The sequence below is a fragment of the Chiloscyllium plagiosum genome, unplaced genomic scaffold, assembly GCF_037043375.1.
Source record: "Chiloscyllium plagiosum isolate Xiang-an unplaced genomic scaffold, Cpla_swu_hap1 HiC_scaffold_2, whole genome shotgun sequence".
NCBI classification, from domain to species: Eukaryota; Metazoa; Chordata; class Chondrichthyes; order Orectolobiformes; family Hemiscylliidae; genus Chiloscyllium; species Chiloscyllium plagiosum.
Genome location: NW_028270140.1, coordinates 157,783,329 through 157,796,583, shown reverse-complemented (window position 1 = coordinate 157,796,583; position 13,255 = coordinate 157,783,329). Strand labels below are relative to the sequence as shown.

At 58.7% G+C, this 13,255-nt stretch overlaps 1 protein-coding gene across 1 annotated transcript in view; it reads right to left on the bottom strand.

Moving 5' to 3' along the window:
- Window positions 1-13,255, bottom strand: part of LOC122547749 (complement component C7-like) — a gene marked incomplete at its 5' end in the record, with an annotated part of 220,379 nt that overhangs the window by 187,648 nt on the left and 19,476 nt on the right. Inside the window, 2 exons of the mRNA XM_087994142.1 lie at window positions 70-236; window positions 12,045-12,158. Coding sequence (XP_087850268.1) covers window positions 70-236; window positions 12,045-12,158 — 281 coding nt within the window. The remainder of the gene's footprint in view (window positions 1-69; window positions 237-12,044; window positions 12,159-13,255) is intronic.

Sequence of the window (13,255 nt, the reverse complement as noted above, 5' to 3'; positions counted from 1 at the left end):
ATGGGTCACGGTTTGGAGGTTCCCACAACACTGAAAGGGGACAGTTTGGCGGAGTTGTTAACCTCTGACCTTTTGGTTGATGATGACAGGGTACTCCTTGACTGAACCAGCCCATCGCTGATAAACATCGCTGTTGGCCTGGGGGTCCCTCACGTTAATCAGGCTCAGGGCAGCGACAAAGGCCGGACGGCCCCCCCGGGTCGAAGACAAACCCTTCATCTGTCCAGAGGAGCTGCCTGGGGGCAAAGGTGAAAGGTTACTGATGTCACAAAGCTCGTCCCTTTATTTCCTAAAAGCTTTTCCTTGGCTCAAGGAGACTCTGTCCTTGATTTTTTTCAGACCGGTAATAAACCAGGCCGGGCTCCGATCAGTCTGGTTTGGTGCAGAGATGAAAAGGATTTTGAGAGGCCTTTTGTTTATATGTAAACAGATGAAACTTCAGGCCAAAGTGGCCATGCTTCAGAAGTGACCTGTATAAGGAAAGGGGAGTGGTCAGCTCTCTAGCTGAACTGAGCAGTTTTATTCAGTCTTGAACTGGGAAACTCTCTCTCTCCCTCTCTCTCCTTCTATCTTCTATGTACTAAGCTTGTATTCCATTTATACTGAGCCTTAAAGGGGGTTTGCTTATTGGGACTGTTGTGTATATTCAGAACAGCATCATAATTAAGTCGAGTTTGGATAGACTGAGTTCTGTAGGGATTCTTTATTCTGTTGTTTAAGTTTCATTCTGTAATTTTGTGAATCAATTTTTTTTGTCTGTTTTAAAATCTAGGAGTCAACCTTAAAAACTTCCTCCGGGTAATTTTCACTGTACACTGACCGAAACAAATTGGAAAGTTACAGTCTGGGGCTGTCTGCTGAAGAATGTTTTGAGTGGCCTGGGCTAGCCCATAACACAGAAGGCAACAAAACGTCAGTGTCTAGATCAGAGCGGGGTGCTGGAAAAGCACACCAGGTCAGGCAGCATCTCGGAGGCTCGTGGGTGGAGAGATAAACGGGGGGGTGGGGCTGGGGGGAAGGTAGTTGAGAGTGCTATAAGTGGTTGGAGGTGGGGGTAATGGTGATAGGCCAGAGAGGAGGGTGGAGCGGATAGGTGGGAAGGAAGATTGACAGATGGGACAGGTCATGAGGACAGTGCTGAGCTGGAAGGTTGGAACTAGAGTGAGGTGGGGGAAGGGGAAATGAGGAAGCTGTTGAAGTCCACATTGATGCCCTGGGGTTGAAGTGTTCCGAGGCGGAAGATGAGGCGTTCTTCCTCCAGGCGTCTGGTGGTGAGGGAGCGGCGGTGAAGGATGCCCAGGACCTCCATGTCCTCGGCAGAGTGGGAGGGGGAGTTGAAATGTTGGGCCACGAGGCGATGGGGCTGATTAGTACGAGTGTCCCGGAGATGTTCTCGAAAGTGTTCTGCGAGTAAACATCTTGTCTCTCTAAGGGAGTGCCGCACTGTCAGAGGGTCAGTGCTGAGGGAGTGCCACACTGTCGGAGGGTCAGTGCTGAGGGAGTGCCGTACTGTCAGAGGGTCAGTGCTGAGGGAGTGCTGCACTGTCAGAGGGTCAGTGCTGAGGGAGTGCCACACTGTCGGAGGGTCAGTGCTGAGGGAGTGCCGTACTGTCAGAGGGTCAGTGCTGAGGGAGTGCTGCATTGTCGGAGGGTCAGTATTAAGGGAGTGCCGCACTGTTGGAGGTTCAGTGCTGAGGGAGTGCCACACTGTCAGAGGGTCAGTGCTGAGGGAGTGCCGCACTGTCAGAGGGTCAATGCTGAGGGAGTGCCACACTGTTGGAGGGTCAGTGCTGAGGGAGTGCCGCACTGTCGGAGGGTCAGTGCTGAGGGAGTGCCGCACTGTCGGAGGGTCAGTGCTGAGGGAGTGCAGCACTGTCAGAGGGTCAGTGCTGAGGGAGTGCTGCACTGTCAGAGGGTCAATGCTGAGGGAGTGCTGCACTGTCGGAGGGTCAGTGCTGAGGGAGTGCCGCACTGTCGGAGGGTCAGTGCTGAGGGAGTGCCGCACTGTCAGAGGGTCAATGCTGAGGGAGTGCTGCACTGTCAGAGGGTCAATGCTGAGGGAGTGCCGCACTGTCGGAGGGTCAGTGCTGAGGGAGTGCCGCACTGTCGGAGGGTCAGTGCTGAGGGAGTGCCGCACTGTCGGAGGGTCAGTGCTGAGGGAGTGCCGCACTGTCAGAGGGTCAGTACTGAGGGAGTGCTGCACTGTCAGAGGGTCAGGGCTGAGGGAGTGCTGCACTGTCAGAGGGTCAGTACTGAGGGAGTGCTGCACTGTTACAGGGTCAAGACTGAGGGAGTGCTGTACTGTCAGAGGGTCAGTGCTGAGGGACTGCTGTACTGTCAGAGGGTCAATACTGAGGGAGTGCCGCACTGTCAGAGGGTCAGTGCTGAGGGAGTGCCGCACTGTCAGAGGGTCAGTGCTGAGGGAGTGCCGCACTGTCAGAGGGTCAGTGCTGAGGGACTGCTGTACTGTCAGAGGGTCAATACTGAGGGAGTGCCACACTGTCAGAGGGTCAGTGCTGAGGGAGTGGGCACTGTCAGAGGGTCAGTACTGAGGGAGCGACGCACTGTCGGAGGGTCAGTGCTGAGGGAGTGCCGCACTGTCAGAGGGTCAGTGCTGAGGGAGTGCCGCACTGTCAGAGGGTCAGTGCTGAGGGAGTGCTGCACTGTCACAGGGTCAGTACTGAGGCAGTGCTGCACTGTCACAGGGTCAGGACTGAGGGAGTGCTGTACTGTCAGAGGGTCAGTGCTGAGGGACTGCTATACTGTCAGAGGGTCAATACTGAGGGAGTGCCGCACTGTCAGAGGGTCAGTGCTGAGGGAGTGCCGCACTGTCAGAGGGTCAGTGCTGAGGGAGTGCACCACTGTCAGAGGGTCAGTGCTGAGGGAGTGCCGCACTGTCAGAGGGTCAGTGCTGAGGGAGTGCCGCACTGTCAGAAGTTCAGTGCTCAGGGAGCGCCGCACTCTCAGAGGGTCAGTGCTGAGGGAGTGCTGCACTGTCACAGGGTCAGTACTGAGGGAGTGCTGCACTGTCACAGGGTCAGTACTGAGGGAGCGACGCACTGTTGGAGGGTCAGTACTGAGGGACTGCCGCACCGTCGGAGGGTCAGGACTGAGGGAGTGCTGTCCTGTCAGAGGGTCAGTACTGAGGGAGTGCTGTGCTGTCAGAGGGTGAGTACTGAGGGAGTGCCGCACTGTCAGAGGGTCAGTAATGAGGGAGTGCCGCACTGTCGGAGGGTCAGTGCTGAGGGAGTGCTGCACTGTCACAGGGTCAGTACTGAGGGAGTGCCGCACTGTCAGAGGGTCAGTAATGAGGGAGTGCCGCACTGTCGGAGGGTCAGTAATGTGGGAGTGCCGCACTGCTGGAGGGTCAGTGCTGAGGGAGTGCTGCACTGTCAGAGGGTCAGTACTGAGGGAGTGCTGCACTGTCAGAGGGTCAGTGCTGAGGGAGTGCCGCACTGCCGGAGGGTCAGTGCTGAGGGAGTGCTGCACTGTCACAGGGTCAGTACTGAGGGAGTGCTGTACTGTCAGAGGGTCAGTGCTGAGGGAGTGCTGTACTGTGAGAGGGCCAGTACTGAGGGAGTGCCGCACTGTCAGAGGGTCAGTGCTCAGGGATTGCTGCACTGTCGGAGGGTCAGTGCTGAGGGAGTGCTGCACTGTCGGAGGGTCAGTGCTGAGGGACTGCCGTACTGTCAAAGGGTCAGTGCTGAGGGAGTGGGCACCGTCAGAGGGTCAGTACTGAGGGAGTGCCGCACTGTCAGAGGGTCAGTGCTGAGGGAGTGCTGCACTGTCACAGGGTCAGTACTGAGGGAGTGCTGTACTGTCAGAGGGTCAGTGCTGAGGGAGTGCTGTACTGTGAGAGGGCCAGTACTGAGGGAGTGCCGCACTGTCAGAGGGTCAGTGCTCAGGGATTGCTGCACTGTCGGAGGGTCAGTGCTGAGGGAGTGCTGCACTGTCGGAGGGTCAGTGCTGAGGGACTGCCGTACTGTCAAAGGGTCAGTGCTGAGGGAGTGGGCACCGTCAGAGGGTCAGTACTGAGGGAGTGCCGCACTGTCACAGGGTCAGTACTGAGGGAGCGACGCACTGTTGGAGGGTCAGTACTGAGGGACTGCCGCACCGTCGGAGGGTCAGGACTGAGGGAGTGCTGTCCTGTCAGAGGGTCAGTACTGAGGGAGTGCTGTGCTGTCAGAGGGTGAGTACTGAGGGAGTGCCGCACTGTCAGAGGGTCAGTAATGAGGGAGTGCCGCACTGTCGGAGGGTCAGTGCTGAGGGAGTGCTGCACTGTCACAGGGTCAGTACTGAGGGAGTGCCGCACTGTCAGAGGGTCAGTAATGAGGGAGTGCCGCACTGTCGGAGGGTCAGTAATGTGGGAGTGCCGCACTGCTGGAGGGTCAGTGCTGAGGGAGTGCTGCACTGTCAGAGGGTCAGTACTGAGGGAGTGCTGCACTGTCAGAGGGTCAGTGCTGAGGGAGTGCCGCACTGCCGGAGGGTCAGTGCTGAGGGAGTGCTGCACTGTCACAGGGTCAGTACTGAGGGAGTGCTGTACTGTCAGAGGGTCAGTGCTGAGGGAGTGCTGTACTGTGAGAGGGCCAGTACTGAGGGAGTGCCGCACTGTCAGAGGGTCAGTGCTCAGGGATTGCTGCACTGTCGGAGGGTCAGTGCTGAGGGAGTGCTGCACTGTCGGAGGGTCAGTGCTGAGGGAGTGCCGTACTGTCAAAGGGTCAGTGCTGAGGGAGTGGGCACCGTCAGAGGGTCAGTACTGAGGGAGTGCCGCACTGTCAGAGGGTCAGTGCTGAGGGAGCGCCGTACTGTCGGAGGGTCAGTGCTGAGGGAGTGCTGCACTGTCACAGGGTCAGTGCTGAGGGAGTGCCGCACTGTCACAGGGTCAGTAATGAGGGAGTGCCGCACTGTCGGAGGGTCAGTGCTGAGGGAGTGCTGCACTGTCACAGGGTCAGTACTGAGGGAGTGCCGCACTGTCAGAGGGTCAGTAATGAGGGAGTGCCGCACTGTCGGAGGGTCAGTAATGTGGGAGTGCCGCACTGCTGGAGGGTCAGTGCTGAGGGAGTGCTGCACTGTCAGAGGGTCAGTACTGAGGGAGTGCTGCACTGTCAGAGGGTCAGTGCTGAGGGAGTGCCGCACTGCCGGAGGGTCAGTGCTGAGGGAGTGCTGCACTGTCACAGGGTCAGTACTGAGGGAGTGCTGTACTGTCAGAGGGTCAGTGCTGAGGGAGTGCTGTACTGTGAGAGGGCCAGTACTGAGGGAGTGCCGCACTGTCAGAGGGTCAGTGCTCAGGGATTGCTGCACTGTCGGAGGGTCAGTGCTGAGGGAGTGCTGCACTGTCGGAGGGTCAGTGCTGAGGGACTGCCGTACTGTCAAAGGGTCAGTGCTGAGGGAGTGGGCACCGTCAGAGGGTCAGTACTGAGGGAGTGCCGCACTGTCAGAGGGTCAGTGCTGAGGGAGTACCGCACTGTCAGAGGGTCAGTGCTGAGGGAGCGCCGTACTGTCGGAGGGTCAGTGCTGAGGGAGTGCTGCACTGTCACAGGGTCAGTACTGAGGGAGTGCTGCACTGTCACAGGGTCAGTACTGAGGGAGTGCTGTACTGTCAGAGGGTCAGTACAGAGGGAGTGCCGCACTGTCGGAGGGTCAGTGCTGAGGGAGTGCTGTACTGTGAGAGGATCAGTACTGAGGGAGTGCCGCACTGTCAGAGGGTCAGTGCTGAGGGATTGCTGCACTGTCAGAGGGTCAGTGCTGAGGGAGCGCCGTACTGTCGGAGGGTCAGTGCTGAGGGACTGCCGTACTGTCAAAGGGTCAGTGCTGAGGGAGTGGGCACTGTCAGAGGGTCAGTACTGAGGGAGTGCCGAACTGTCAGAGGGTCAGTGCTGAGGGAGTGCTGCACTGTAATAGGGTCGGTGCTGAGGGAGTGCCGCACTGTCAGAGGGTCAGTGCTGAGGGAGTACCGCACTGTCAGAGGGTCAGTGCTGAGGGAGTGCTGCACTGTCAGAGGGTCAGTGCTGAGGGAGTGCCGCACTGTTGGAGGGTCAGTGCTCAGGGAGCGCCGTACTGTCAGTGGGTCAGTGCTGAGGGAGTGCTGCACTGTTGGAGGGTCAGTGCTGAGGGAGTGCTGCAGTGTCAGAGGGTCAGTGCTGAGGGAGTGCCGCAGTGTCAGTGGGTCAGTGCTGAGGGAGTGCTGCACTGTCGGAGGGTCAGTGCTGAGAGAGTGCCGCAGTGTCAGTGGGTCAGTGCTGAGGGAGTGCTGCACTGTCGGAGGGTCAGTGCTGAGGCAGTGCTGCACTGTCACAGGGTCAGTAATGAGGGAGTGCTGCACTGTCGGAGGGTCAGCGCTGAGGGAGTGCTGCACTGTCAGAGGGTCAGTGCTGAGGGAGTGCCGCAGTGTCAGTGGGTCAGTGCTGAGGGAGTGCTGCACTGTCGGAGGGTCAGTGCTGAGGGAGTGCTGCACTGTCACAGGGTCAGTACTGAGGGACTGCTGTACTGTCAGAGGGTCAATACTGAGGGAGTGCCGCACTGTCAGAGGGTCAGTGCTGAGGGAGTGCCGCACTGTCAGAGGGTCAGTGCTGAGGCACCGCTGTACTGTCAGAGGGTCAGTGATGAGGGAGTGCCGTACTGTCAGAGGGTCAGTGCTGAGGGAGTGCCGCACTGTCAGATGGTCAGTGCTGAGGGAGTGCCGCACTGTCAGAGGGTCAGTGCTGAGGGAGTGCTGCACTGTCACAGGGTCAGTACTGAGGGAGCGATGCACTGTCAGAGGGTCAGTGCTGAGGGAGTGCCGCACTGTCAGAGGGTCAGTGCTGAGGGACTGCTGTACTGTCAGAGGGTCAGTGATGAGGGAGTGCCGTACTGTCAGAGGGTCAGTGCTGAGGGAGTGCCGCACTGTCAGAGGGTCAGTGCTGAGGGAGTGCCGCACTGTCACAGGGTCAGTGCTGAGGGAGTGCCGCACTGTCAGAGGGTCAGTACTGAGGGAGTGCTGCACTGTCACAGGGTCAGTACTGAGGGAGCGACGCACTGTTGGAGGGTCAGTACTGAGGGACTGCCGCACCCTCGGAGGGTCAGTACTGAGGGAGTGCTGCACTGTCAGAGGGTCAGTACTGAGGGAGTGCTGTGCTGTCAGAGGGTCAGTACTGAGGGAGTGTCACACTGTCAGAGGGTCAGTACTGAGGGAGTGCTGTGCTGTCAGAGGGTCAGTACTGAGGGAGTGCCGCACTGTCAGAGGGTCAGTAATGAGGGAGTGCCGCACTGTCGGAAGGTCAGTAATGTGGGAGCGCTGCACTGTCAGAGGGTCAGTGCTGAGGGAGTGCTGCACTGTCGGAGGGTCAGTGCTGAGGGAGTGCCGCACCGCCGGAGGGTCAGTGCTGAGGGAGTGCTGCACTGTCACAGGGTCAGTACTGAGGGAGTGCTGCACTGTCGGAGGGTCAGTGCTGAGGGAGTGCCGCACTGCCGGAGGGTCAGTGCTGAGGGAGTGCTGCACTGTCACAGGGTCAGTACTGAGGGAGTGCTGTACTGTCAGAGGGTCAGTACTGAGGGAGTGCCGCACTGTCGGAGGGTCAGTGCTGAGGGAGTGCTGTACTGTGAGAGGGCCAGTACTGAGGGAGTGCCGCACTGTCAGAGGGTCAGTGCTCAGGGATTGCTGCACTGTCAGAGGGTCAGTGCTGAGGGAGCGCCGTACTGTCGGAGGGTCAGTGCTGAGGGACTGCCGTACTGTCAAAGGGTCAGTGCTGAGGGAGTGGGCACCGTCAGAGGGTCAGTACTGAGGGAGTGCCGCACTGTCAGAGGGTCAGTGCTGAGGGAGTGCCGCACTGTCAGAGGGTCAGTGCTGAGGGAGCGCCGTACTGTCGGAGGGTCAGTGCTGAGGGAGTGCTGTACTGTCACAGGGTCAGTACTGAGGGAGTGCTGCACTGTCACAGGGTCAGTACTGAGGGAGTGCTGTACTGTCAGAGTGTCTGTGCTGAGGGAGTGCTGCACTGTAAGAGGGTCAGTACTGAGGGAGTGCCGCACTGTCGGAGGGTCAGTGCTGAGGGAGTGCTGTACTGTGAGAGGGTCAGTACTGAGGGAGTGCCGCACTGTCAGAGGGTCAGTGCTGAGGGATTGCTGCACTGTCAGAGGGTCAGTGCTGAGGGAGCGCCGTACTGTCGGAGGGTCAGTGCTGAGGGACTGCCGTACTGTCAAAGGGTCAGTGCTGAGGGAGTGGGCACTGTCAGAGGGTCAGTGCTGAGGGTGTGCCGCAATGTCAGAGGGTTAGTGCTGAGGGAGCGCCGTACTGTCAGAGGGTCAGTGCTGAGGGAGTACCGCACTGTCAGAGGGTCAGTGCTGAGGGAGTGCCGCACTGTCAGAGGGTTAGTGCTGAGGGAGCGCCGTACTGTCAGAGGGTCAGTGCTGAGGGAGTACCGCACTGTCAGAGGGTCAGTGCTGAGGGAGTGCTGCACTGTCAGAGGGTCAGTGCTGAGGGTGTGCCGCAATGTCAGAGGGTCAATGCTGAGGGAGTGCCGCACTGTCGGAGGGTCAGTGCTCAGGGAGCGCCGTACTGTCAGTGGGTCAGTGCTGAGGGAGAGCTGCACTGTTGGAGGGTCAGTGCTGAGGGAGTGCTGCAGTGTCAGAGGGTCAGTGCTGAGGGAGTGCCGCAGTGTCAATGGGTCAGTGCTGAGGGAGTGCTGCACTGTCGGAGGGTCAGTGCTGAGGGAGTGCAGCACTGTCAAGAGGGTCAGTACTGAGGGAGTGCCGCACTGTCAGAGGGTCAGTGCTGAGGGAGTGCTGCACTGTCACAGGGTCAGTACTGAGGGAGCGACGCACTGTTGGAGGGTCAGTACTGAGGGAGTGCTGTACTGTCAGAGGGTCAATACTGAGGGAGTGCTGCACTGTCAGAGGGTCAGTGCTGAGGGAGTGCTGCACTGTCAGAGGGTCAGTGCTGAGGGAGTGCCGCACTGTCAGAGGGTCAGTACTGAGGGAGTGCCGCACTGTCAGAGGGTCAGTACTGAGGGAGTGCCGCACTGTCAGAGGGTCAGTACTGAGGGAGTACTGCACTGTCACAGGGTCAGTACTGAGGGAGTGCTGTACTGTCAGAGGGTCAATACTGAGGGAGTGCCACACTGTCGGAGGGTCAGTGCTGAGGGAGTGCCGCACTGTCAGAGGGTCAGTACTGAGGGAGTGCCGCACTGTCAGCGGGTCAGTACTGAGGGTCAGTGCTGTACTGTCAGAGGGTCAATACTGAGGGAGTGCCGCACTGTCAGAGGGTCAGTGCTGAGGGAGTGCCGCACTGTCAGAGGGTCAGTACTGAGGGAGTGCTGCACTGTCACAGGGTCAGTACTGAGGGAGTGCTGCACTCTCACAGGGTCAGTACTGAGGGAGTGCTGTACTGTCAGAGGGTCAATACTGAGGGAGTGCCGCACTGTCAGAGGGTCAGTGCTGAGGGAGTGCTGTACTGTCAGAGGGTCAGTGCTGAGGGAGTGCCGCACTGTCGGAGGGTCAGTGCTGAGGGAATGCCGGACTCTCAGAGGGTCAGTGCTGAGGGAGTGGGCACTGTCAGAGGGTCAGTGCTGAGGGAGCGACGCACTGTCACAGGGTCAGTACTGAGGGAGTGCTGCACTGTCAGAGGGTCAGCGCTGAGGGAGTGCAGCACTGTCAGAGGGTCAGTGCTGAGGGAGTGCTGCACTGTCACAGGGTCAGTGCTGAGGGAGTGCCGCACTGTCGTAGGGTCAGTACGGAGGGAGTGCTGCACTGTCACAGGGTCAGTACTGAGGGAGTGCTGCACTGTCGGAGGGTCAGTTATGAGGGAGTGCCGCACTGTCGGAGGGTCAGTGCTGAGGGAGTGCCGCACTGTCGGAGGGTCAGCGCTGAGGGAGTGCAGCACTGTCAGAGGGTCAGTGCTGAGGGAGTGCTGCACTGTCGGAGGGTCAGTGCTGAGGGAGTGGGCACTGTCAGAAGGTCAGTGCTCAGGGAGTGCCGCACTGTCAGAGGGTCAGTGCTGAGGGAGTGCCGCACTGTCAGAGGGTCAGTCCTGAGGGAGTGCCGCACTGTCGGAGGGTCAGTGCTGAGGGAGCGACGCACTGTTGGAGGGTCAGTACTGAGGGAGTGTCGCACTGTCAGAGGGTCAGTGCTGAGGGAGTGCCGCACTGTCAGAGGGTCAGTACTGAGGGAGTGCCGCACTGTCAGAGGGTCAGTGCTGAGTGAGTGCCGCACTGTCAGAGGGTCAGTACTGAGGGAGTGCTGCACTGTCACAGGGTCAGTACTGAGGGAGCGACGCACTGTTGGAGGATCAGTACTGAGGGAGTGCCGCACTGTCACAGGGTCAGTACTGAGGGAGTGCTGTACTGTCAGAGGGTCAGTACTGAGGGAGTGCTGTACTGTCAGAGGCTCAGTACTGAGGGAGTGCCGCACTGTCACAGGGTCAATACTGAGGGAGTGCCGCACTGTCAGAGGGTCAGTGCTGAGGGAGTGCCGCACTGTCAGAGGGTCAGTAATGAGGGAGTGCCGCACTGTCAGAGGGTCAGTGCTGAGGGAGTGCCACACTGTCAGAGGGTCAGTGCTGAGGGTGTGCCACACTGTCGGAGGGTCAGTGCTGAGGGAGTGCCACACTGTTGGTGGGTCAGTGCTGAGGGAGTGCCACACTGTCAGAGGGTCAGTGCTGAGTGAGTGCCACACTGTCAGAGGGTCAGTGCTGAGGGAGTGCCACACTGTTGGAGGGTCAGTGCTGAGGGAGTGCCACACTGTCGGAGGGTCAGTGCTGAGGGAGTGCCACACTGTCAGAGGGTCAGTGCTGAGGGAGTGCCACACTGTCGGAGGGTCAGTGCTGAGGGAGTGCCGCACTGTCAGAGGGTCAGTGCTGAGGGAGTGCTGCACTGTCGGAGGGTCAGTGCTGAGGGAGTGCCGCACTGTCGGAGGGTCAGTAATGAGGGAGTGCAGCACTGTGAGAGGGTCAGTTCTGAGGGAGTGCCGCACTGTCAGAGGGTCAGTGCTGAGGGAGTGCCGCACTGTCGGAGGGTCAGTGCTGAGGGAGCGCCGCACTGTCATAGGGTCAGTGCTGAGGGAGTGCAGCACTGTTGGAGGGTCAGTGCTGAGGGAGTGCCGCACTGTCATAGGGTCAGTGCTGAGGGAGTGCCGCACTGTCGGAGGGTCAGTGCTGAGGGAGTGCCGCACTGTCAGAGGGTCAGTGGTGAGGGACTGCCGCACTGTCAGAGGGTCAGTGGTGAGGGAGTGCCGCACTGTCGGAGGGTCAGTGCAGAGGGAGTGCCGCACTGTCGGAGGGTCAGTGCAGAGGGAGTGCCGCACTGTCGGAGGGTCAGTGCTGAGGGAGTGCCGCACTGTCGGAGGGTCAGTGCTGAGGGAGTGCCGCACTGTCTGAGGGTCAGTGCTGAGGGAGTGCCGCACTGTCGGAGGGTCAGTGCTGAGGGAGTGCTGCACTGTCGGAGGGTCAGTGCTGAGGGAGTGCCGCACTGTCGGAGGGTCAGTGCTGAGGGAGTGCCGCACTGTCGTAGGGTCAGTGCTGAGGGAGTGCCGCACTGTCGGAGGGTCAGTGCTGAGGGAGTGCCACACTGTCGGGGGGTCAGTGCTGAGGGAGTGCCGCACTGTCGGAGGATCAGTAATGAGGGAGTGCCACACTGTCGGAGGGTCAGTGCTGAGGGAGTGCCGCACTGTCGGAGGGTCAGTGCTGAGGGAGCGCCGCACTGTCGGGGGGTCAGTGCTGAGGGAGTGCCACACTGTCAGAGGGTCAGTGCTGAGGGAGTGCCACACTGTCGGGGGGTCAGTGCAGAGGGAGTGCCGCACTGTCGGAGGGTCAGTGCTGAGGGTGTGCCACACTGTCGGGGAGTCAGTGCTGAGGGAGTGCCGCACTGTCGGAGGGTCAGTGCTGAGGGAATGCCGCATTGTCGGAGGGTCAGTGCTGAGGGAGTGCCGCACTGTCAGAGGGTCAGTGCTGAGGGAGTGCCGCACTGTCGGAGGGTTAGTGCTGAGGGAGTGCTGCACTGTCAGAGGGTCAGTGATTGTTGTAGATGCTGAGGAAGGTGTATGTGCTCTCTACGGTGAGTTCTTTGACATCCTCTTACCCATTGCTGTTCTCAGGGCCTCCTTGTATTGTTCACACTTTGACTTTTCGTAACTGATGAAAATGAAGTTGAGTGAGGTTTGTGAACAACTTGAACTGTCTGTTGTCGAAAAATCTGAAAAACAATGAGAAGGTTAGTGTCTGTGCTCAGTGACACAGTCCGTCCGCACAGGGAGATCCCATCCAGAGAGAACCACATTCCATTTGAGTATATCGTTCAGGGGCTTTGCAGCCAATGTTGCTATTCCCTGCAAAGTATAACAAAGCGAGGTTTAAACTCGTAATTGTGTAAGGTGCTGATTTACAGGATGACCGATGGCCAGCATCAGGAAAGCCAGCACTGGAGGAGCAGGAAAATCGACATTCCGGGCTGGAACCCTTCATCCTCGGACGCTGCCTGAACTGCTGTGCTTTTCCAGCACCACTGTAATCTTGACTCTGATCGCCAGCATCTGCAGTCCTCACTGTTGCCCACGTGCATCGTACCTGCATGATGTGGGACCCCATTGTGGTTCAGAGTGAGCACATTCTGCAGCACGCGTTGGCTGTTTGGGGAACTCCAGCTCAGAGCTGATGAGCTGGATTCTGAGCTGTAAAAACTGCCATACATCAGGGAGGGAGAGAGTCACCTGGACATTGTGTTTCAGGAGGCAATCATATCCCTTAGATTAATGACCTTGAATTCGGTCAGTGGTCAGGTACAGGAAGGTGTGAGGCAGTAGAGGGATCCAGGAGGTAGTGCTGAAGGATCCTCAGCCCTTGAGCTTGTCTAACACAGAGATTCTTGCCCCACTGTGTGGGTGAGAGTGAGGACTGTAGGGAGGATGAGTTAACTGACCATAGCACTGTGGCACAGGGAGCCATTCAGGAGTGAGGAGAAAAGAGAAATGTAGTTATAATCGGGGCTAGTATAGTCAGGGGAATAGGGACTGTTCTCTGTGGCCAGGGTTGAGATTCCCAAAGGCTGTATTGCCTGCCTGGTGCCTGGGTTCAGGATCTCTCATCTGGGCTGCAGAGGAACTTGGAGTGGGAGGTAAAGGGTCCAGATGTCATGGTCCACATTGGTCCCAACCATATCGATAGGAAAAGGAAGCAGGTTCTGCTGAGGGACTATCAGCAGCTGGAGGCTACATCAGACAGCAGAACCCAAAAAGGTAATAATTTCGGGATGGCTATCTGGGCCACAAGAAAATTGTCAGAGTCAACAAGGTT